Source organism: Mandrillus leucophaeus, unplaced genomic scaffold (assembly GCF_000951045.1).
Source record: "Mandrillus leucophaeus isolate KB7577 unplaced genomic scaffold, Mleu.le_1.0 Scaffold186, whole genome shotgun sequence".
Classification (NCBI taxonomy): Eukaryota; Metazoa; Chordata; class Mammalia; order Primates; family Cercopithecidae; genus Mandrillus; species Mandrillus leucophaeus.
Window position 1 is genome coordinate 3,572,154 of NW_012101876.1, and position 26,436 is coordinate 3,598,589.

General features: G+C 37.0%; 1 protein-coding gene across 4 annotated transcripts in view; it reads left to right on the forward strand.

The window, feature by feature from the left end:
- ANKRD28 (ankyrin repeat domain 28) overlaps nt 1-26,436 on the forward strand; it is a 129,595-nt gene that overhangs the window by 37,448 nt on the left and 65,711 nt on the right. For 3 of the 4 annotated variants that reach the window (XM_011977945.1, XM_011977941.1, XM_011977943.1), the window contains exons 4-6: nt 8,640-8,710; nt 20,166-20,366; nt 21,907-21,994. In XM_011977945.1, the coding sequence (XP_011833335.1) occupies nt 21,907-21,994 (88 nt within the window). In that variant the 5' untranslated portion in view covers nt 8,640-8,710; nt 20,166-20,366. Of the gene's footprint in view, nt 1-3,090; nt 3,155-8,639; nt 8,711-20,165; nt 20,367-21,906; nt 21,995-26,436 lie in introns of those variants that run through there. The other variant, XM_011977944.1, reaches the window with a different exon arrangement.

The window sequence follows — 26,436 nt, forward strand, 5'->3', positions numbered from 1 at the left end:
TATCTCTTCCCCTTCTCTTTTATATTTTGGTGACTTGCTTTAGAGTAAAACTACTCACTCTCTTTAACTTGCAGTCCAGAATTAAATTCTTTGGAAACCAAATATTTGTGCGTGATACAACTCTTAAGATTTGTGGATGAGGTATAATTTTTGGCATGGTACCTGTAATCAAGCAAGTGAATACATCCATAGAATCTATGGTAATACTAGAGTCCACTGGAATTAATGTTATAATTATTATGGAATAGGGTGAAGTAATAGCAAACAGTGAGTGCTTATTACGTTTTAAATACTGTTAACTTTAGCCATTTCATTAATCTCATTTTATCCTAAATTTGTGAAGGTATTATTATAAGGAAACTAAGGCAATTTAGCTTTTAAACTTTCAAAGTTTTGTGCTAGTAAAAGCTAGAGCCAGAATTCAGATCCAGGCAATTTGACTACAGAATCCGTGTTCTTAATCCTGCCATAATCAGAATCTTCCTCTTTTCCTCCCACCATAATGCCCACCCTCCTCCCCCGACCACCTATTTAGCTTTTAGTAAATTTGCATGTGAAGTCACTTCTATTGAAGAACTTTTAAAGACTGTTTTCTGGCCACTGAGGTATAGATATTTTGTTTGGGAGCTTATTCACTTAATGCTTGCATTCAACACTATATGGTTAGCAGTACCTCAGACCTCAGACTGCCTGCAGTACGTGTTAAGTCCTTAAATGACTGCATTGTGGAAGGCATTTGTCAAAAATTCATTCGATTGGCCTTTTATAAAAAATACTCTCCTTAATGGAAAACACCATTCTGATGTTTCTGGCATTAAGAATGAAACCTGAAGTATGTGTCTCTTCTTTTTACTTCAGTGCTGGTGCATTAGTTTGCTGAGGCTGCTGTAATAAAGTACTCCAAACTGGGTGGCTTAAACAGCAGAAATTTATTCACTCAAAGTTCTGGAGGCTACAAGTCTGAGATCAAGGTGCTGTCAGGATTGGTTCCTTTGGAAGGCTATGAGGGAAGGATCTCTTCAGGGTATCTCTCTCTGGCTTGTAAAATGGCTGTTTTCTCCCTTTATTTCCCTCTGTCCATGTCTGTTTCCAGATTTCTTCTTGTAAGGACACCAGTCATACTGTATTAGGGCCCACCCTAATGATCTCATTTTAATTACCTCTGTAAAAGATTCTGTCTCCAATTAAAGTCATATTCTGAGTTGCCAGGGGTTAGGAGTTGAACAAACCCACAATAGCTGGTATCCACAGCACTCTTAAAAAATACAATGCAGCAGCTATCTTTTTCAGCATTATAATTGGAAAAGTGGAAATGTCATTGGTTTTTGCTCATTCTACTCTGAGCCTGAAAACAGAATCTGAACCTTTTGCCACTGCACTGTTAGGCAGCCAAAGAAAAGCATTATTTCCACTTTGGGAAGAGGAGGGATAAAAGTACTTGGCTTCTGGCCCAGCTCACTGGTTATGGACTATCTCCTCTGTGGTTTAGGAGCAGAGAAGAAAACAATTCTCTGCAAATAGAAGTTTTGGAAAATGATTTGTGAGACTATTTATAATTATTACAAACATGTATGAAGTTAGCAGTAACTTTAATAGTACCTACTATCAAGTTCTTAGCCTAGATCAGAGGTTGGCTAACGTTTTCTGTAAAGGGCGAGATACTATTTACAGGCCATACAGACTCTCGTAACTGTTCCACTGTGAATTGAACAGATGTGGCTCTGTTCCAGTAAAACTTTACAAATTAGGTGGCTTGCAGCCTGTGGGTTGTAGTTTGAAGACCTCTAACATAGATTATAAAGATACTACCTCATCTAGTTAGTGTTGAAGTAGAGTGAGGTGTCTTAGTCCTTTCGGGCTACCATAACAGAATATCACAGACTGAGTGACTTACAAATTTTTCTCCGTTCTGAGGCCGGGGAAGATTGTGATGGCAGAAGATTTGGTATCTGGTGAGGACCCACTTCTTATTCATAGCCAGCAGTCTTTTTAGTATAACCTCATATGGCGGAAAGGGTGAGGGAGCACTCTTGGGCCGCTTTTATAAGAGCATTAATCCCATCCACTGCCCTCATGACTTAATTACCTCACAAAGGACCTCGCCTCCTAATGCCATGACATTGGGGTTGGGATTTTAACATAAATTTGAGGGGAATGCAAACATTCAGACCATTTGACAAGGTTTAATAAGTAAGAAATAATTTATTCTGAATATTCCAAAATAGGATAGAATGTTATAACTGGAAATGGATCATAAGGATGATTTAGCACAATTCTTTATTTTACAGGTACAGTTGACCCTTGAACAATGTGAAAGTTAGAGGCACTAATTCCCCCAACCCCAACACAATAGGAACTTTGAATATAACCTTTGGCTCCCTAAAAACTACTAATAGCCTAATGTTGACCAAAAGCCTTACTAATAACATAAACAGTTAACACATATTTTATATGTTATATGTATTATATACTGTATTCTTACAATAAAATAAGCAATAAAATGAAAATACTAAGGAAATCATAAAGAGAATACATACAATGTATTGAATGGAAGCAGATCATCATAAACATCTTCATCCTGGTCATCTTCACATTGAATAAGGTGAGGAAGTAGAGGGTTTGCTGTCTTGGGTTGCAGAGATTGAAGAAAATCTACATATAAGTGGACTCATGCAGTTCGAACCAGTGTTGTTTAAGGGTCAGCTGTAATTGAGGTTCAAAAATCAAAGAATTGGAAGAACTTAGTGACCAGTTAGATTAGGAGAAAATAAGTCAATCAGTTATCTTGCAGGATGAAATTTAGAGTCAAATGGGATACTCCTAATGGAGTTGCTGACTGTAGAACTCTGCAGAAAGAGTGCCCTTTGTTGTTTAAATCTGGGACCCATCCTCACCCGCTCCCATCCATACATATTCATATCCACCTTCCCCTCACCTCACCAGACACACAGCGTAGGAGGCAGGGATTATGATTTGCAAAATGAAGACCCAGGCCCCAAGAAATAGTTCCAGGTCGCATAGCCAACTAGTTATACAGCCATTATGAGATCACATCTCTCTCCGGCTCCAGTGTTCCTTCCACTAACCCTTGACTGTGTCTTCACAAGGTCAGACTTCTCTTCAACTGCATTGCTGTCTAGAGCCCTAGATTAATGTAAGTAAGTAAATCAGGTTTTGTTTTTGAATTTGTTTTATCTCCAAATAGCTAGACGTTTAATTCTAGATTTAGGTAACCTTTTCTTTTACAAAACTATTGTTTCAGAGTGCACTTTTATATGGGCGAAATATTACGTGAAAAGATTGGGTGAGAGGAAACTGATTAGCTGAGTTTTTCCATATAATGTAACTGGTATGATCCTGCAGTTGATTTTTAGTTGTTTGTGTTATTTATTGCATATATAATATCAGAAACTCAATCACATCTCTACTCTAGAAAGGTGAATCTGAATTCAGATATACGTGTGAGTATAGGCTCTGGCTGCTTATTTATCTTAAGGGAAAGTTCAGTTGGTATACGTGGATTTGTGGGGGACAAGGAAAGACTTGTAAAGAAAATATTGATTATACAGTTGGACATAACCATTTTGAATTTAATGAGATGTGTTTCTGGCACGCAGGTTTTCTCTAAATACTGGTTTATAGTACTCACTGATGATATCTTTCTTAAATTGCTATGTGTATTGTCTTTTGTTTCTTAGCAGTGCTTTTTCGCACCACAGGCTCTGCCAGTAACCTAACTTCAACAAATGACATGGGACTGCTATTTTATATTCTTTTTTGTCTTAATGAGTAGGAAATAAGAAATTAATCTTCTCTTGGTTACCTAAGGTCATCCTTATAAACCACAAATACTATCTTCTGCCATGTAGAGGGCATGTGATTATGCCACCAGAGGCTATTAACGACATTTGGTTTTATTTCTCTCTACAAAGACTGTTTTTTGTTTTAAGTGGGTGTGATTTCTCCCTACTTCCCCTGCCTCTCCATCCTCATCGTTAGCTGTTGTGGCTGGTGTTTAATACTCCAACAAATGTCTTTTCCGTTTCTAGAATGAATTTGTCGTTTAATGTATATATGAATATATAGATAACTTTGGAGTGTTCTGTGTGGAACAGAACTGTTTACCTTTATACAGCCCACTGACATGAGCTCTGGGAATCTGAACTATCTGAAGTGTGCTGCTATGTTTGTTGCTTTTATACTATTTTTCATTTTACAGGAACACAGCCAACTGCTGCTCTTGTAGTGTGCATTACTGTGTCATATTTATCTGTTTATATTATAAACCACATATTAGTTAACTAATGTGGCTGGGGAAATATTGTTTCATTGGTGCCCTCAGATATGGCCCTGATTTCTCATAGTTGACCTTTATTTTCCAAGGAATTAAAAACATTTGATTAGGCTCTTAGAAGAAATGCATGTTTGTTTTTTTTGTTTTTTTCTTTTTGAGACGGAGTTTTGCTCTTGTTGCCCAGGCTGGAGTGCAATGGCACGATCTTGGCTCACTGCAGTCTCTGCCTCCTGGGTTCAAGCAATTCTCGTCTCAGCCTCCCGAGTAGTTGGGATTACAGATGTGCATCACCACACCCGGCTAATTTTGTATTTTTAGTAGAGACGGGGTTTCTCCATGTGGGTTAGGCTGGTCTGGAACTCCCAACCTCAGGTGATCCTCCCGTCTTGGCCTCCCAGAGTGCTGGGATTACAGGCATGAGCCACTGCGCCCGGCCGCATGATTTAATAAACGATTAGATAATTGTCTTCTGAGAAAAAGTATGATCCCATTGTGCTGGTATTTCTGAAGATAAACGTATCTTTGGAATCAAAAGAAGCCACATTTTTAATCAGTAACAGGTAGCAGTATGATAAATCCTCAGTTAGCCATTGGAGATTCTTTTTTGTAATTATGTGTTTTGATAAATGAATTTTATTACAAATAAAGAGAAAGACTAATTATTGTAACTTAAAATGACACAATAAGACCAGCAGCATTTTTTACTTTAGTCTCCCAAATACACCATTAAATCTTCATGCAGTTGTATATTTAATAACCCATATCCAAAAGAAAGAAAAATCTATCTTCACCCTATTCCTAATTACTTTTCTATTTTTTTTCTTTGCACCTGAAACCGACCAAATTCTTGGAATGTTTTCTGTGATGATTCCTTTTCTTCTCTCTTAAATATATCTAATTTTTTGAATAGGTAATATTCAGTTTTGCTTAAAAATTAGTAAATATATGTTTTTTTTTTTTTTTTGGAGACATAGTTTCCCTCTTTTTGACCAAGCTGGAGTGCAATGGCACGGTCTAGGCTCACTGCAACCTCCACCTCCTGGGTTCAAACGATTCTCCTGCCTCACCCACCCAAGTAGCTTGGATTACAGTTGCCCGCCACCATGCCGAGCTAATTTTTTTTTGTAATTTTAGTAGAGACAGGGTTTCACCATGTTGGCCAGACTGGTCTTGAACTCCTGACCTCAGGTCAGAGATTCACCCACCTCGACCTCCCAAAGTACTGGGATTACAGGCATGAGCCACTGTACCCGGCCAATATATACATATTTAAAGATACAGTATAGAGTAAAGTTGCATTACTACCCTAGTACCTGCCATATGCCCAGTTTTCAATGTGCCCCCCATCACCAACACAAACATATAAGCACCCCCTCTTATTAATATCTTAGCATTCCTGTACGGTTTCTTTGTGCATATTAAGTAAATGCAGTAATTCCCCCTTTTGAAGAGGTATGTTCCAAGACCCCCAAGTAGATGCCTGAAACCTCAGATAGTACTGAACCCTATATACTATACACAGGTTTCTTTTTCCCTCTTCAGAATTTCAGGTAGAAGATTTGTTCTTACTGTAGATCTTAGCAACCTCAGCATGATTTGTTTTTTATTGAGAACTTACACCTTTTCATTAAAAGGAAGTATTTTACTGTTTCTTTTGGCATACTCAAATTTCCAGCATCACTACTCTTGCACCTTGGGGTCATTATTAAGTAATGTAAGTGTTACTTGAACCCAAGCATTGTGATACCATGGTAGTCAATCTGATAATCGAGAGGGTCCCATAAGGAATGGGTGGATAGCATATGCAAGATACGATGTACAAAGGGATGATTCATATCTTGGGTAGGTGGAGCAGGATGGTGCCATATTTAATCATGTTACTCGGAACAGTGAGAAATTTAAAATTTATGAATTATTTATTTCTGGAATTTTCCATTTAATATTTTCAGGCCATGGTTGATTGGGTAACAAGCTATGAAAAGTGAAACAAGGGGGGGCCATTGTGTGATAAGATAAAAATAATTATCTCTTCCTTTTTCTACATAAAAGTAAAGCGTATTAGTCATACAATTACTGCTTTTTTACTTTTTGTTTTCAGATCTTTGTTAGCAAATAGAGTCTCCTCAGTTTTTTGTGCCAGCCACCTTCCGTTTTTTGAGACGGTGTCTCACTGTCTTGCCCGGACTAGAGTACGTGGCGCATTCTCAGCTCACTGCAACCTCTTCCTCCCGGGTTCAAGTGATTCCTACCTCAGCCTCCCAAGTAGCTAGGATTACGGGTGTGCACGGGCCACCACATCTAGCTAATTTTTGTATTTTTAATAGAGACAGGGTTTCATCATGTTGGCCAGGCTGGTCTTGAACTCCTGACTTTAAGGAATCTGCCCACCTCAGCCTCCCAAAAGTGCTAGGATTACAGTCATGAGCCCCGTGCCCTTCTATCTCCTGCTAATTAATACTTTGAATCAGACTTCTCAACATCCTTCGTGAGACCTCGTTTCTTCTTTGCCTTTGTTGATTCAGGATACCGTCTGTACTGGGTGTCTGGGTTGATACCATTTGGGCCTTACTGCCAGAGCTTTCCGTTCTACTGTGTATAGATAGCATATGCACATAAATATAAACCTGTAGAAAGAGGCACAGTGCTTAAAGAGAACCGTTGAAGTCCTAAGCAGATAAGTGGGAAAACCAAGGACACTAGCTTCTGTGTCACTCCTTCGCTATCTCTAGGGGTCCAGCTTCCAGCTGGCAAACATTTCAAATGTGTGTACTTTCTACATTCCGTCTTATACCCAAAACAAACGTTGGCATTACTGGGATTAGGCAGTTTGTGTTGTAACCAGCTTGGGTTCCACAGTGCCTGGCAGATAGTTACCCAAATGTTTATTACATGGGTATGTCATGCTCTCTGGCTGGTTCTTTATTTACTGTCTTCCTTTCCTTCTCCCATAGCCTAACTCTGAGCATTGTTCAAAGCTCTCTAATTGGCCCTTGATTCTTTGTGTCCTCACGGTCACTGCCCACAAAGAACTCAGCTACTCTCAGCATCTCAACTACTACATTTGTGGATGTTTCTTAACACCTCTCTTTCATTTTATTTTCTCTCATTTTCAAGGCTTTAACGTCTACCTCTAACAGATTTGCTATTATGTACTAGGTACATTTATTATATGTTAATTTTTATAACAAAGTACTATTAAATCTGTTATATAGATGAAGAAACTTGGGTTCAGAGGGATCACACAACTACTTAGGGACCCGGAGCTAGTAAATTGAAGACGTTACTTGAAGTCACTGCACTTGATTATTCCCTGACTCCTCACACTCAAAACCTAGAAATAATGTAAGCATTAGGAAGTGTGAAGCTTTGTTTCTGTTATAGTTGACTCTGATGTTGGGCTGTTTTCTGTACCTGTATTTCATCATTTAGAAATGAGTGATTTAGGATTTGGGATATAAATCTAGGATTGCTTATAGGATAGGATCTATCAGCCAGTTCTATACTTCCAAGAACCAGGGCTGTTTCTTCTCTACTTAGATATATTAGTAGAATTATCCTACATGCATGTGCTGCTTTTATTTGATTAGGATTTGAATACTAAATCAGTGGATTTAATATGGCAGATAAATTATTCTGTCCTCAAATAATGTAAATTTTTTTTTCTTAAAATGTGTTTGCATTCTATTAAGGTTAATTTTTGTCCACTGACTTAATGATTTTTAAACACTGTACAAAATGGATTTGTTTAAGAAAATTTCTTTCTTAAACTTTAGGTATAACCTAGAAAGACATGAGTTGGTTCATTTCTTTCTCAATTATTTTTCTAAGTCTATAACCATTGTTTCTATCTTATACAATAACTTTACAGTACTAATGTGTTTTTAATCATGGCTGGAGAACTATTTTGAACTATCTTACCTTATGGCATGGTATATTCATTAGTAAAGAAATGTAATGAATACTTTAAAATAGTCTACATTTTATCTCTAAGTATATTCATATATTCATTTATTTATTTGGTTTTTTTAACACGCATTCTAAAATCGGGTCTGATTTTTACCTTGAATACGCTCTGTATAAAGGTGGCTTTTCTAACGTATATATAATGATGTTTATTTTGTTTTAAACAAAAAAACTAAGACTTTATTGGATAATTATATCAATTTAAAAGGCTAATTTTGTTTTATATTCTAAGGGTAATTTTATCAGCAGAAAGTATAAAAAATAAAGTTATTTTTCAATTGTCATTTATCCAATTTGGATTATATATAACTACTATTTCAGGAGATTTATTAAAAATATTTTATGTACAATATTTCAATTTATTTTTTTCTTCTTGTTGCAGGAGCTAGAGTTAATGCCAAAGACAGCAAATGGTTGACACCTTTACACAGAGCAGTTGCATCTTGTAGTGAGGTATGAAATTTCTCTTAGTAAATATATTGTATATGAAAACATTAAATAGGCATACCTGTGAATCCATATGCAAATTCTATGTTTTCAAAAGAAAAAAAAGCTACTGAGATACCTCAGCTGGTCATTTTACTTTAGAATTTGTACAAAACAGGTTAATTGTTTCATTTCTTTTGTTTATAAGGCCTCTTGCAGTCTGAAATAGCAGAGAATAGAAAACCCTATCTCTGTCTCTTCTACGAGAGAGATCATTTTTCTGTCCTACATAATCTTCCTCAGGGTTTTTCTCTACCTGTTTACAATAGTCTGTTACAAAAGTTACACTGATTGTGATCAAGAAATAATCTCATCAATGTATAATAATTAATTGAAATGTTACTTAGCTAAACACTGAAATTAACTTCAAAACCATTACTTGATTGCATATTTTACCAGGTATAAATATATAACTTTAAAATGTTTGAGAGGGATTACAAGGAAGAACAGTTCCTTCTTGTTTGCAGCCCTGTATATTGTTTGCTTGTCAAGATAACTGACATTTTTAGAAAATGTTCACTATTTGCAAGATATTTTTATATTTTTCATATCTTTTAGTCCTGAGGACATCTTTGTGGGATAGATGTCTTGAGGAAACTATATAGTTAATGATTCATGAAAAACTACTCAGCTGTTAAGATGGGACAAAACCTGGATCTTCTTTGTTTTTGTTTTTGTTTTTTTTCTGTTATTTTACTTCATAATGTGTATTCAGTGCTTTTCTAAAATGCATTGTGTCCAAAGCACCTCTTTTACATACTTTACAGTAGTTGTAGCTTGTTGCAAAGCTTAAAAAATAATTTAAAATACAAAAGTATGTGATAGTATAAGTTTATGTTCATCTAGTATTTCTTTAGTTATTCAAATTGTGAGGTTAAGAAAGGAACTCCTAAGTGTAGCTACTGGGGACTATGTAGTTTGGGAGGAGGAAAGGGAACTCTAACTAGCGCCTCAGGACAAACTACAGAGCTTCTGTCTCTTTGTCCTTTTCTGTATTCCTCATTGTGAACTACATCTTGAACCCAGAGCAAGAGCTGGGCAAGTGAGGAGACATAAAGGTGAAATGTGAATGGGAAGGATTACAAACCCTGTAGTTAACAGAGACAATCTATTAGCTGTAGCCTCCTAGTTAGGAGAAGAAGGGAGGGGACAGTGGGTGCAACTGAACACACAACCTAACTCTGAACTGGGTCCTTGATGTGCTATAGCTTATGAACTTATGGAACTTAGATTTGGAGACACTGGCTTCAGTTATTACGTGAAACTTTTCAGCTGCGCGATGTTGCACAAGTCTAGGAATTATAAAAACTAAGATATATTAGCCAAAATACTTTGAATTCTGAAATTCCATTGTAATGTTATTAATTTTGTGGTTAAACCTCTATAAAGATGTTTCTTTAAATAAAAGCAGTTAAGATAAACATTACTGTTATTGGAACATATTAATGTTAGCCATACTTACACATTTTGTATTAAGACTCTTGGGATTGTGGCTATTAAAATAATGGATTTTTAAGAGATTAAGTCGTAAGAAGATACAGTTTATATATTTGCAGAAATTGTAAAACAGACCAAAAATTACTAAAGAAAAATTAACATTAGAGGAAGACAGCAAATTCTGCCAGAGACTTAATTCCTAATTTTTAAAAACTATGTGCTCAGCCTGAATTTAAGGGCAAGTTGTAGGTTAGAAAGCAAATAATCCCAGTAAGTTTCTTAATTCTACTCTTCAATCAAAAAATTACAAGACAGATCACTAAACAGAAACACAACCAAGAACCCTCAGAGTCTACTTCATTCCCCTGCTACCTCCACTGGAGCAGGCGCTAGTATCCACAGCTGTGGGACCTGAAGACAGATCACATCACAGGACTCTTTACAGACATTCCCCAGTACCAGCCCGAAGCCTAGTAGCTCCAGTGGGTGACTAGACCCAGAAGAGCAAAAACAATCACTACAGTTTGGCTCTCAGCAGTCCCCATTCCTACGGGAAGTGGGCTAACACCACATCAAGGGAACACCCTGTGGGACAAAGTAATTTAAACAGTAGTCCTTGAATCCCAGATCTTCCCTCTGACATAGTCCACCCAAGTGAGAAAGAACCAGAAAAACAATTCTGGTAATATGACAAAACAAGGTTATTTAACACCCCCAAAATATACCAGCTTACCAGCAATGGATGCAAACCAAGACGAAATCTATGAATTGCCAGAAAAAGAAGTCAGAAGGTTGATTGTTAAGCTAATTAAGGAGGCACCAGAGAAAGGTGAAGTCCAACTTAAATTAAAAACGTGAGATAGAATATGAAAGGAAAATTCTTTAGTGAAATAGGTAAAAACAATCACAACTTCTAGAAATCAAGGACACACTTAGAGAAATGCAAAATGCACTGGAAAGTCTCAGCAATAGAATCGAACAAACAGAAGAACTTTAGCACTTGAAGACAAGGCTTTTGAAATTAACCCAATCCATCAAAGACAAAGAAAAAAAATTCTTTTTAAATGAACAAAGCCTCCAAGAAGTTTGGGACTGTGTTAAATTTCCAAACCTGAGAATAGTTGGTGTTCCTGAGGAAGAAGAGAAATCTTAAAGTTTAGAAACTATATTTGAGGGAATAATTGAGGAAAACTTTCCCAGCCTTGCAAGAGATCTGGACATATAAATACAAGAAGCTCAAAGAACACCTGGCACATCACAAGAAGATTATCACCTAGGCACATAATCATCACGTTATCTAAAGTCAAGATGAAGGAAAGAATCTTCAGAGCTATGAGGCAAAAGCATTAGGTAGTCTATAAAGGAAACACATGTCAGATTAACAGCAGATTTCTTAGTGAAACCCTACAAAGCTAGAAGGGATTGGGGTTCTATTTTTAGCCTCCTTAAAGCAATTATCAGCCAAGAATTTTGTATCCAGTGAAACTAAGCTTCATAAATGAAGGAGGATATACAGTATTTTCCAGACATATAAATTCTGAGAGAATTCACCACCACCAAGCCAGCACTACAAGAACTGCTAAAAGGAGCTCTAAATCTTGAAAGAAATTCTTGAAATACTCCAAAATATAACCTCCTTAAACCATAAATCTTACAAGACCTGTGTAACAATAATACAGTTTAAAAAAAAAAAAAAGGTATTCAGGCAACAAATAGCATGAGGAATAAAATAGTGCCTCACATCTCAATACTAACATTAAATGTAAATGGCCTAAATGCTCCACTTAAAGGATACAGAATGGAAGAATGGATAAGAATTCACCAGCCAAGTTTCTGCTGTCTTCAGTAGACTCACCTAACACGTAAGGACTCACAGAAACTTTAGGTAAAGGAGTAGAAAAAGATATTCTGTGCAAATGGACACCAAAAGTGAGCAGGAATCACTATTTTTATATCAGACAAAACAAACCTTAAAGCAATAGCAGTTAGAAAAAACAAAGAGGGCCATTATATAATGATAAAAGGACTGGTCCAACAGGAAAATATCACAGTTCTAAATATATATGCTTCTAACACTGGAGCTCCCAAATTTGTAAAACAGTGACTACTAGACCTAAGAAATGAGATAGCAACACAATAATAGTGGGGGACTTTAATACTCCACTGACATCACTAGACCGATCATCAAAACAGACAGTCAACAAAGAAACAATGGACCTAAACTATACCCTATAACAAATGGACTTGACAGATATTTACAGAATAGTCTACCGAACAACTGCAGAATATGCATTCTATTCATCAGCACATGAAATGTTCTCCAATATAGACCATATGATAGGCTGCTCAACAAGTCTCAGTAAATTTAATGAAACCTGGCATATATCAAGTACTCTCTCAGACCACAGTGGAATAAAATTGGAAATGAACTCCAAAAGGAAGCCACAAAACCATGCAGACATGGAAATTAAATAACCTGCTCCTGAATGATCATTGGGTCAACAAGGAAATCAAGATAGAAATTGAAAAATTCTTTGAACTGAATGATAATAGTGGCACAACCTATCAAAACCTCTGGGATACAGCAAAAGTAGTGCTAAGAGGAAAGTTCATAGCATTAAATGTCTACATCAGAAAGTCTGAAAGAGCACAAATAGACAATCTAAGGCCATACCTCACGGAACTGGAGAAACAAGAACCATCCAAACCCAAACCCAGCAGAAGAAAAGAAATCATAAACATCAGAGCAGAACTAAATGAAATTGAAACCAAAATTAAAAAAAAAAAAACTAGAAAGATAAATGAAACAAAAAACTGGTTCTTTGAAAAAATAAATAACATTGATAGACCATTAACAAGATTCATCAAGAAGAGACCATATATGCTCAATTAGAAATGAAATGGGAGATATTACAAATGATAGTACAGAAATACAAAAGATTATCCAAAGCTAATACAAACACCTTTACACGCATAAACTAGAAAACCTAGAGGAGATGGATAAGTTCCTGGAAATATCCAACCTTCCTAGATTAAAGTAGGAAGATATAGAATCTTTGAACAGACCAATAACAAGCAGCAAGATTAAAATGATAATTTTTAAATTACCAACAAATAAAAAGTCCATGATAGATTCACAGCTGAATTCTATCAAACATTCAAGGACGAATTGGTACCAGTCCTATTGATGCTATTCCAAAGGAGGCAATCCTTCCTAAATTGTTTTCTGAAGCCAGTGTCACCCTCATACCAAAACCAGGGAAGGACGTAACAACGAAAACTACAGACCAATATCCCTGATGAGCATAGGTGCAAAAGTCCTTAACAAAATATGAGCAAACCAAATCCAACAGCATATCAAAGAGATGATCCACCATGATCAGGTGGGTTTCATACCAGGGGTGCATGGATGGTGTTATTAACATACCTAAGTCAGTAAATGTAATACACCACATAAACAGAATTAAAAACAAATATCACATGATCACCTCAATAGATGCAGAAAAAGCATTTGACAAAATCCAGCATCCTTTTATGATTAAAACTCTCAGCAACATCAGCATAGAAGGGATATACCTTAAGGTAATAGAAGCTATATATGACAAACCCACATCCAACATTTTACTGAATGGGAAAACTTGAAAGCATTCCCCCTGAGAACTAGAACAAGACAAGGATGCCCACTTTCACCACTTCTATTCAAAATAGTAGTGGAAGTCCTAGCCTGAGACATCAGACATGAGAAAGAATTAAAGGGCATCCAAATCAGTAAAGAGGAAGTCAGACTGTCACTGTTTGCTGATGATATGATCGCATGCTTAGAAAACCCTAAAGACTCATTCAAAAAGCTCCTAGAACTGGTAAATGGATTTAGCAAAGTTTCAGGATACAAAATTAATGTACACAAATCAGTAGTTCTGCTATACACTAACAGCGACCAAGTTGAGCATCAAATCAAGAACTCATTCCCTTTCACAATAGCTGCAGCAGAACAGTAAAATAGCTAGGAGTGTACCTAACCAAGGAGGTGAAAGACCTCTACAAGGAAAGCTACAAAACACGGATGAAAGAAGTCATAGACGACATAATTAGAAACACATCCCATGCTCATGGATGGGTAGAATCAATGGTGCAAAAATGACCATACTGCCAAAAGCAATCTACAAATTCAGTGCAATTCTCATCAAAATACCGCCATCATTCTTCACAGAATTAGAAAAAAAATTCTGAAATTTATATGGAACCAAAAAGGAACTTGCAGAGCCAAAGCAAGACTAAGCAAAAAGAAAAATTCTGGAGGCATCACATTACCTGACTTCAAATTATACTACAAGGCCATAGTCACCAAAACAGCATAGTACTGGTATAAAAATAGGCATATAAAGCAATGGAACAGAAATAGAACCCAGAAATAAGGCCAGATACTTAAAACCAACTGATCTTTGACAAAGCAAACAAAAACAGTGGGGAAAGGACTCCCTGTTCAACAAATGGTGCTGGGATAATTGGCAAGCCACATGTAGAAGAATGACACTGTATTGTCATTTCTCACCTTATACAAAAATCAACTCAAGGAGGATCAAAGACTTAAGTCTAAGATCTGAAACCATAGAGATTCTAGAAGATAACATCAGAAAAACCCTTCTAGACAATTGGCTTAGGCAAAGACTTCATGACCAAGAATTCAAAAGCAAATGCAACAAGAACAAAGATAAATAGATGGGACTTAATTAAACTGAAAAGCTTCTGCACAGCAAAAGAAAACAGCAAAAGCTGGGCGTGGTGGCTCATGCCTGTAATCCCAGCACTTTGGGAGGTGGGCAGATTTCACTTGAACTCAGGAGTTCAAGACCAGCCTGGCCAACATGGTGAAACCCCATCTCTACTCAAAATACAAAAATTAGCCAGGCGTGGTTGCACGCGCCTGTAATCCCAGCTACTTGGGAGGCTGAGGCAGGAGAATGACTTGAATCCGGGAGGTGGAGATTGTGGTGAGCCGAGATCGTGCCACTGCACTCCAGCCTGGGCGATAGAGCAAGACTCCATCTCAAAAAAAATAAAATAAAATAAAATAAAAAAGAAAACAATCAGCAGCATTAACAACTCACAGAGTAGGAGAAAATCCTTGCAATCTATACACCTAACAAAGGAGTAATATCCAGAATCTACAAGGAACTCAAACAAATCAGCAAGAAAATAAAGAATCCCATCAAAAAGTGGGCTAAGGACATGAATAGACAATTGTCAAAAGAAGATGTACAGAGGGCCAACAAACATGGAAAAATAACATCACTAATTATCAGGGAAATGTAAATCAAAACCACAAAGCGATACCACCTTACTCCTGTAAGAATGGCCATAGTCAAAAAAAATCAAAAAATAATAGATGTTGGTGTGGATGCAGTGAAAAGGGAACACTTTTTCACTGTCAGTGGAAATGTAAACTAGTACAACCACTATGGAAAACAGTGTGGAAATTCCTTAAAGAACTAAATCTACCATTTGATCCAGCAGTCCCACTACTTAGGTGTCTATCCAGAGAAAAAGAAGTCATTATAAGAAAAAGATACTGGTACACACATGTTTATAGCAGCACAATTTGCAATTGTAAAAATATGGAACCAACCCAAATACGCATCAATCGACGACTGGATAAAGAAAATATGGTATTGGCCAGGCACGATGGCTCACGCCTGGAATCCCAGCAGTTAGGGAGGCTGAGGTGGGCAGATCACCTGAGGTCAGGAGTTCAAGACCATCTTGGCCGACATGGTGAAACCCCATCTCTATGAAAAATACAGGTAAAAAAAAAAAAAAAAAGCCAGGTTTGGTTGTGCGTGTCTGTAGTTCCAGCTACTCTGGAGGCTGAGGAGGATCGCTTGAGCCTGGGAGGCAGACGTGGAGGTGAGCCAGGATCGCGCCATTGTGCTCCAGCCTGAGTGACAAACGTGAAACTCCATCTAAAAAAAAGAAAGAGAACTAAAAATTACAAGGCTATGTAGTATTGATACTCCTTTGCAGGATTATGAGAAACAGCTATAAAATGTGGCCCTTCCGAAAAGATACAACTTCTGTAAACACTGAGTATCATTTTTCTTTTGAAAATAAAGTCTCCTAACTAGTGAAACTGTCAGAAAACCTATTCAATAGTGTCAAGAGTATCACTTTCACTATCGTTACTTATTTTCATTTAAGTCCTGAGAGCAAAAGTAGCTATGTTTATTACATTTAACAGAAAATATAGCTATGGCCACAGAGAGATGGATTTTTCACTGATGGCTTTTGGTTTATATTTTTGAGATACCATGGGAGAACTAAATCCTGTGCAAGCTGATTGGAGTGACTGTTTTCTAAATTCTCGTAAGGACAGAATAGCTAGTACAGTGGTAGATGCATAGGAGAGAACTTAATTTAGCACATATAGTACTACCTTAAGTGCTTAATTATCTCACTGAACCTATGTTAAGAGAGACTGCTTCAGGTTAAATATCCCAGACACCCCAACTCTCCTTCAGTGACATAGTTTCCACACTACCTCCTACTAGCTGGCTGTCTCAGTCTGTCTCTACTACTATGATTTCTGACTGTCATTCTTTAAGAGTAGTATGTAGTTCAGCTCTGTGTAAATGCTGCGGATTTTTCTGAATAAATGGATATCCGAGTATTAAGAGTTGGGTTTTTGTTTGTTTTGGGGGGGTGTGTGTGTGTGTGTGTGTGTGTGTGTTAAAAAAGCCAAATCACACTACTGGAGAGCATACAACTTACATTTTAACCTAATCAGGAATTACATTTTAGGTCTATCAAGATAACTGAGTTTAAATTCTATTATCACATGAGATATTGTGTGGTCTCTCCAAGCTTTGTGTTTATTTGCAAATATGTTAAGCGCTTGTTTTTCCTGTACTTTCCTTCAAATCAATGGTAAGAAATGCTAAAAAAGATAAAACCAAAGGGGAAAACTGGTACTGTGAAGCTTCTTTTATACTGACCCCAAGGTAATAATAAATACTCTCTGAGTACAGTTGTTTAACCTTCAGTCATTATCCTGTATTTCATAATTCGTTTGAATTAATGTCATGGAATGTTTACTTTTAAAAAAATCGAGACACACAAGCAGCATTTCTTACACATACTGTGAAAATTTAGAATTTAGATTACTATGATATTTTTTGTTAATAAAATCATCTGTGCCTTTGGTTATCCCAATATTATTTTCTGTGTGCTTATGATGATACACTGATAATATGATGTAGAATTATCCTAGGGTGTGAAATCAGGCTCTTTGATTTGTAGTTCTAGAAATTCACCTCTTCTTTTTTAATGTCTCTAGCCTTTAGGGATTTTCTTCAGTTTTCTCTGATTTTTCAAAGACCACTGCTATTGTGATCTGACATGTATTACTCTGAGTAGGAAATAATGGACTCAGGGTTCACACCTTGATCTGTCTTGATACTGTAGTGTCTTAATTTCCATGTTTATTGCCTTATTTAGGTGCCCACTTACCTCCACTCACCTACTGTGAACCAGATTTGTTACTGCTTTTTAGTGAAACAAAAATGTGGAATTGATTTTCCTGTTTTTACTAATGGAACATAAGTATTCCCAAACTTTCCAGAAGCTTTAATGTTTGTATTGTGAATTCCAGAATGGGAGTGAATAAGGCAAGGCTGACATCTCTAGTATTCTGTGTTTGCCCAGTTTATCCAATTACAAATTGTTCATTTTATTTTAAATTATTTGTTATATCCACTAACATGCCTACTAACATTTCCAAATATAGTGTTAGTTTTAGATCCCCCAAGTCACAGTGTACTCTTCTCAGAGGTGAGGATCAGGAATCTTGATAGTGTTTATACCTTGTTTTCCATAATTTTGTGAGTGTTCTATATCTATTCTTCTTTCCATATTCCTTTTTAAATTGAAATATAACTTACAATTAAAATGCATGAATTTTTTTAGTGTACACCCTTAAGTTTTGCCAAATGTATACACTTGTGTAACCTTTATCCCAGTCAAGATATAGAAGATTTCTGTTACCTGGCAAGTCCCCTCATGTCCCTTTTCATTCAGTCTTCCCTGTCCCCAGAGGCAACCGGTGTTCTGATTTCTCTCAGCATAATTTCCGTAATTCTAGAACTTTATAAAAATGGAATCATACAATATGTATTCTTGTGTCATGACTTCTCTTGTTCAACGTTTTTGAGATTTATCCATGTTTCATGCATTATTGGTTCATTTTCATTGCTGAGGAATATTATAGTACAGATATACTATTTGTTTATCCATTTTTCTATTCACGAACATTTGCATTTCTGGTTTTTGGTGGTTAGGAATAAAACTGCTATGAGCATTCTTGGATGGACTTTTTAAAAATTTCTTTTGGATAAATCACTGTTGTGGAATTGTAGAGTGATAGGCCTCCATATATCTTTGATTAGCTGGCTGACTTCCTTCGCAATTTGATAGATAACTGGGCATCTCTTCAGTCTTTTGCCAACCCTATTAAGTACTGGTGCGATTTCCCATGTTTCAAACAGTTCCGACTACTTTTTATTTCAGAGGCCTAAAATGGTATGGGTGATTCATGGCTAATATATTTTGTTCAGTCTTCCTGGATGCTCTGTATATTTATAGCTATTTTCACTTTCTAACACTTTTCATGTACATTAGTTTATTGTGCTTTATAGCATACTTGAAAAGAGTGGTAGGCAGATGTTATTTCCCCCACCCCCATCTTCTTTGCAGATAAGAACATTTAGGGTTAGTTTTATAGGACTTGAATAGTATGCCTTGTAAATAATAGAATTGACATGAGAACCCATATTCTGCTTTGGTTTTGGTCGTTTTCATTTTCATATGTAGTTTGGCATTCATTTACCAAAAAGTAGGATTATCACTGAAAGGAGAAAAATTTTGCTGAGTTTAGTTCTGATTATGTTGGTTAATGTTAAGGCCTACTGAATTCCTTGGAATTCTGCCATGAGTCCAATTTATAGAGGTAGTGTTGTGAGGTTTTCCATGCGCTTCTGGGAGATAAATCCTTTGGACAGTAGACTCTTAAATTGCCTTAACTTTCTCTCTCAGCAGCACTGCAAAAACAACTTCGTATATGTTGTGTCTTTTTTTTTTTTCTCCATGAAATCGATCCTAGTGATTTTTCATTTTGTAATATATAGCCTGTATAATACATTGAGTATGTTTTTAATTTTTATATATGCAATGTAAAGTAGTAAATCTATTACTTAAAATTGTTCAAAGAGCCAGGCGTGGCTCTACAACTGGCTCACGTTTGTAATCCCAACATTTCGGGAGGCCCAGGCAGGAGGATCACTTGAGGAGTTTGAGACCAGCCTGGGCAACATAGCAAGACCTTGTCTCTACAAAAAAAATAAAAAATTAGTCAGGCGTGGTGGCATGCACCTGTAGTCCTAGCTACTCAGGAAGCTAAGGTGGGAGGATCACTGAAGCCAAGGAATTTGAAGTTACAGTGAGCTATGATTGCTCTACTGCACTCCAACCTGGGCAACAGAGTGAGATCCTGTCTCTTAAAACCAAAAAACTATTTATTCAAAGTATAAATTGTATCTTGTTACCTATAAGAATAAGATATAAGAAATGAATTTTTTTGAATAATAGTTGTTAGTATTTCTTCTTGCATATTTTGATAGTAATGTTTATGTATTTAATGGTAGGGTAGGGAAAGGGAATATTTGATCTTGATGCATCTTATATGGCTCTGAGTACTCTGAGTATCGCCTTTACATTCAAAATGTTTTGTTTCCTTGGGTAAATTCCTACTTGTTTATAGTGAGTTCTATGAGAGCTTTTTTATTTTCTTCATATGTAGATTTATACACAAGACACAATAAATGTAGATTTATGCACATATATATTTATACACAAACACATGCACACTATATATAGAAATAACTTCTGAAACTCTTACTCATTTGTCTTTTATAACTTTTATCTTCATATGTTTTAGGAAGCAGTTCAGGTACTTCTGAAGCATTCTGCAGATGTTAATGCTCGAGACAAAAATTGGCAAACCCCTTTACATATAGCTGCTGCTAATAAAGCTGTAAAGTGTGCTGAAGCTTTGGTACCTCTTCTGAGTAATGTAAACGTATCTGATCGAGCAGGGAGGACTGCTTTACATCATGCAGCTTTCAGTGGACATGGTGAGGTAGGTGGCATTCAGTGATTTTTCTCTCCTTCTGTCCACCTCCCCCCACCCCCCAGTTATTAAAGAATTTGCATTTTTGCATAGTAAAAGCATACAGAACTATTTTCTTTCTCATTTTTGTCTAATTTTGCCTCCTTTTATAACTTTCTTAAGTTTAGAAATGTATTTAGTAGATACTACTTGTGCACAGTCAACCTGGGGTGACCAAGGAAAACACTGCCAACTCTTCTAACACAACAGGAAAAGTATGTTCTATTATTGTGAGAGGAAAAAATATGTGAAGACAGAGATATGTTATTGTTCTTCCAGAAGTACCAGAAGTAGAGTAAATAGCAAAGGAAGGCAGAATTTAGAAAACATGCTTTTTAGTAGTTTATTAACATTTAATCAAGAGAATTCTTTAGTGACAGAACCATCAAAACAATTTAAGAAAATTACTATTTAGTTATCTTACACAACAAATGTTGTCTGTGGCAGGTGTTGTCATAGCAAAGGTTGGAGTTTATGTGTATGCTGAAGATTTGTAGAAGGTAACAGAAGAACCTTTGAAGCCAACTTGTCTAGTCTTTCATTTTTGTTGCAGGGATAGGAACTCATAGGTAAAGTAACATTCCCAAGATTCTGTGGCTGGGAGCTAGTGGCTGTCATGTCTTTTTCAAAGTAGTTCCCACTTGTCTACAGAGGATATATTCGTGGACCCCCTATGGATGCCTGAAACATTGGATGGTACCAAACCCTATAGATACTATGTTTTTTTTCTATACATACCAATGATAAAATTTAATTTATAATTTAGACACAGTAAGAGATAATAATAATAAAGTGGAACAATTTTAATACAAGTTACATGAATGTAGTCTGTCTCTCAAAATATCCCACTAACTGCAGTGTAGTCACCTATTTTCAGACTATGGTTGATGGCAGGTAATTGAATGCAGAAAGCGGAACTGCAGATAAGGGGAGACTACTGTACTTCTCTGATTTTGCAATATAAAGAATCCTTAACTGCAGTTAAGGTTTTAGATGTATCCCTATTTGAAATCTGCAGTAGCCTTCCAATGGAGAAATTATCGTAAATATGGTTAGTTGCAGTTACTATTTTTGGTACACACAGACTATGCAGTGACCTTCAGGTCTAATTATATTATAGGCACTATGTTTGTGTTTGAATTAAGTTTAAGACATTTCTAGAATGAGAATGCACTTTTAACATTTTGGACTATGAATAGGAACAAAACCTCTTATTAAATATTCAACCTTAGACTTTCCAGATTTGTATTTAGTTCATAAAATACCAAGGCGCAAAGTGGCATCCTAAGAAGGTACTGATGCCTGACTTCAGTAGTACCCACAGTTAACCATTTTTTCATATATTGTCCTGTTATGTTAAATGACCTTCAGTATTTAGTCTAGCTCCTTCTGTTCAGCAACTGCAGAAATTTAGTGCCAGAGAAATTGAGATAAGTAACTGTCACAAATGTACACTCATAGACAGTTGTGCTTCACAATTTTTATGACACCGTGTTTACTTTTATTCCAGATGGTCAAACTACTCTTGTCTAGAGGTGCCAATATTAATGCTTTTGACAAGAAAGATAGGCGTGCTATCCATTGGGCAGCATATATGGGTATGTACTTTTTAAATTTAGTTTTTGGTATTATAGATTTAGAAAAGTTGTACATTTCAAGTTCTTGCTGTTGATATAACATTTGTCTTTAAGGGTACTGAAAAGCTACACAGTATCTGAGTTTGATGCCCAGGTAGAACGACCCTGGTAACGGGGGGGGTTTGGAGTGCACTGGGTCCAGTTCATCTAAAAGCTGTTTGAAATTAAATCCATTTACCTTTAAAGGAAGAGATGTCCCAGACACAGGCTAGAGTACATAATTTAGGACTGATGTTTACCAAAGCCCATTCTCATACCCATTTTTGTTTGTATGAGAATATTAACGTAAAAGTAACAAAGATACATTAAGAAGCCTATTATTTTGGGCCAACCAGTGGATTAAATATGTGTTATCATGTTTGATTTCTATAATAGTAATTTTATAGAAAGAAACTGGGGCTTGGAATACAGACTTTTCTGCTGTAACGTAATATATATGTTCTTGAAAAATCTTACAGTCTGCAAAATTGTACTCTAAAACTAATAGAGCTCATGGGAATAATAGGCCTGGGGTAGACCGCCCAAAACCTATGCAACTGTGACCACAGCATTAACAGAAACATTAATTGGTTCTTGCAGAGCCCGGCAGGCAAATCAGCCTATCACAGGATATTTTAAAATGCACCCAAAAACAGCAGAATGAAAATGCTCGCTTCTGGTTGCTAAAACTGCAGAGGAAGGTAGATCTCTAAATGTAGAGGAAGTACACCTTGCCATAAATCCTTTAAGTCATATAAGGCTGGGGTTGTGCCTCTGGGAAGAAGCCATGGATGTAGACATTGATTTTTCAAGGTTCTTAAAACAGCTGAAAGAACTCACTTTGCAGCCATAGAGCTCAGGGCTTTTTTTCTTCCTGCCAGAGGTTATAATTCTGTGCTTCTGCTCTTTTAACTCCTGGGTGGGAAAAAGCACATATGAACTGACATGTTTTCTGTGTAATACTTGTATCATTCCCTGATTTACCAGTCACATTACCTGATTACACAGACATCTAGCTAACTACTTTTCTTAGAGCCATAGCTTATCCTCATTACTTTCTGTTCTTGGTTTTGTCTTTTCTTGACTCTCATTTAAAAAATAAAAGATTAACAGAAGATTGAATAGAGGAATTTTAACTCAAGAGCTATATAGTCCATCCCTCATATATGTGGAGGATTGGTTCCAGGACCACCTGCTTATACCCAAATCCTTGCATACTGAAGTCCCACAGTCAGCCATGGGGAACTCATGTGTACAAAAAGTTGGCTTTCCATGTATGAGCATTTCACATCCCCTGAATACTGTATTTTTGAACCACATGTGGTATTAAAAAATCCATGTATAAGTGGACCCATACAGTTCAAACCTTTGTTATTCCAGGGTCAACTGTATAATATGTAAAATAGATACAAACCAGTTATAATACATTCTTTCTAGATAGGTAAGTCTATACCTATATATCTGTATATATCAAACCAGTTATAGATACCCACAGGACCCCAGGAAGTCCTATGCCTATAATGAAAACAACCAAAAGCAGTAGAATCCTTTTTTTTTCTTTTTTAAGAAAAGTTTTGAAAATCATTATTCAATTTCAGTGTAGTTACTCTGAAAAAAAAATTCTACATAGGTATGCTAAATTGAAGATCATGATATGCAAAACCCACTTTCATTACCAATAAAACATTTGAAATAAGGTGTCAACACTGATTTTTTACAAAAGCAACAGCACTCATGCATCAGATACTGTAGCTTATCTCTCTCCTTTGTATCAAAATTACATTTTGAGAAATGATATCCATTGAATACATGAAATATTATAACTGAAGATTAGTCACATAAGGCATGATTAATTTTAAGAAATGATACTTAAAGAAAACAAAATGCCTTCACTATTTCTAACAGTGTGTCCACAGAAAAGAAAAATATAGTCAAAATTAAGCAGATAAATGATGAAGTTGGGAATACACGGTGATATGTCGTTTTTCGTTCCTTTTCCAATCAGCCCCGGAGGGCAATCGCAGATCAGCTCAACACAACCAAAGTGAGCATGGTGATTTCCCACTCTTGCTTATCCCCATATGACAGTATTTCTCCTTTGGAAAGGTTCTTCAGTAGTTCGTAAGAGTATTTCAGAGGTCCAGGGTGAGCAAGAAGCTGAAATAATCTGTAGTTAGCAAACAAGTAATACTGCAGATGTGTTTTTGCTTTTTTGTTTTTGTTTTTGAGACAAGAGTCTTGTTCTGTCGCCCAGACTGGAGTGCAGTGACACGATCTCAGCTCACTCCAAAGTCCACCTCCCAGGTTCAAGCAATTCTTGTGCCTCAGCCTCCCAAGTGGCTGGAATTACAGGCACCCGCCACCACACCTGGCTAATTTTTTTGTATTTTTAGTAGAGACGCGATTTCACCATGTTGTCCAGGCTGTTCCTCAAACTCCTGACCTCAGGTGATCGGCCTGCCTCTGCCTCCCAAAGTGCTGGGATTACAGGTGTGAGCCACTGCGCCTGGTCTGGAGATGTCTTAAAGCAGCCATCTCCTTTTTCTTCTGATACTTTCCACATGTCTGCTACAAGGATTTGGGCTTGTTTGTAAAAAGAAACTTTTTTCCCCTCAAATGTGAAAAAAATGTGCCTCCAGACGTTTTCAACAGAATATTCCTGGCTTCATCAAGAATCCAATGCTACTCTTCTGTCAAAGGCATGAGAGGAAACGTCTGTTTCAGAATGAAGTATGTGCCGAACTTGATCTAGGGTTACTGTGGCATAGTATGAGGTACTAGCAGTTGGTATCCCTTTGCTGAGGGATCTGTTAACTGCTGTGACTGCAGGGACCAATACCATATGTTCTCCCCAAAAGCAGGACTTTTGCTTGTCCTGCTCTGACCAAATAGGAGATAAGGTTAAGTATGTCTGTCATTGACTGTGGTCTTACCAGCTCCCCTGGGATTGGGATTTAGCTCATGAAGCATCTTCCACCTCTCCACATAGAGCTCTGGTGTCTTCACCTTGGCCAGCAGCAGTTCTGCCACCCTGTGTATGTATGCCTCTGCTTTCAGTGAACACATCCCAACTGTTTTCTGCAGTGAATTTATTTTAATTCCCTGGGTATTAGAAGACAGTGCATTCTCCCCCTCCCCTTTCAGACCATGGAGTGATGCTTTTGACCTCCACTGGGGCAAACTCTCCTTTCTAAGTGGGCAACATCCTCAGTCCCTCTGTACTTCAGAATTTTCTACCCACTATGGGATCATCACCCTAATCAGGGTCCCGCTTTCTGCGGGAGTAGTACTGAGAACTGAGCGCAGCTAAGGTACAGCCTTTCTTCCATCACATTTGTGTGACTAGGAAACTATAGACACCATGTAGCCATGCACTGGGCAGAAGCCCGAGAATCCATATTGCATTGCAGTTCTGACCTTTAGTGTGAGTGTAAAGGAAGATTTAAAAAGGAACATCCTTTTCAAATGTCCACCCCACCTTTTTTTTTTTTCTTTTTCTTTTTCTTTTTTTTTTTGAGACAAAATTTCACCCTTGTTGCCCAGGCTGAAGTGCTGGAGTGCAATGGCGCGATCTCAGCTCACTGCAACTCTGCCTCCCAGGTTCAAGCGATTCTCCTGCCTCAGCCTCCCGAGTAGCTGGGACTACAGGCACCTGCCATCACACCCGACTAATTTTTGTATATTTAGTAGAGATGAGGTTTCACCATGTTGACCAGGCTGGTCTTGAACTTCTGCAAATGTCCCTATTTTTAAAGCCAAAAGCTGAAAGCTTGGTGCATGGTGGTTTACACTAAAGATATGCGCTGCTAGTTTTGTACTGGGCCATTTTCTTGTGTTAATTGAAGGTAATATAGCCAAAAGCAAGTTCCCTACTGCATCCTAAGGTCTCTTTCTCACAGCCTGTAGATTTTCATCTCGGTCTTTCTGAATTTTCTGGTGTGGCTTACTCTTCAAGACAGGAACAACTAGGTTATGTGATGTAAAACTGTACATCTTACGTTAAGAGGCTTACATGTTAAGCAGAGTGCATCACGCCTTTTACCTACTAAGAATTAAGCTTTGCTAAACAACTGTTTTCATACAACTGAAGGTCAGGGGGATTTTGCAGGTTACCTCTAGTTGAGCTCCCAGAATAGTTGAATGTGTGTATTTCAGGGGGGCCAGAATGGCTTTGTTGTTTCTCACCTGCTAAGTGTCACTTTTTAGGCCTCTTAGTTGAGGTTGAAAAGGAAATTCTGTGTTTCTTGGACCTCACCACAAGTTTTAGTTTATTTTATGCTACTAAAATTAAATGTCCTAGACTGGGTAATTTATAAATAACAGAAATTTATTTCCTCACAGTTCTATAGGCTGGGAAGTCCAAGATCAAGGCATTAGCATCTAGTGAGGGCCCTCTTGAAGCGTCACATTGTGAGGAGTCAAAC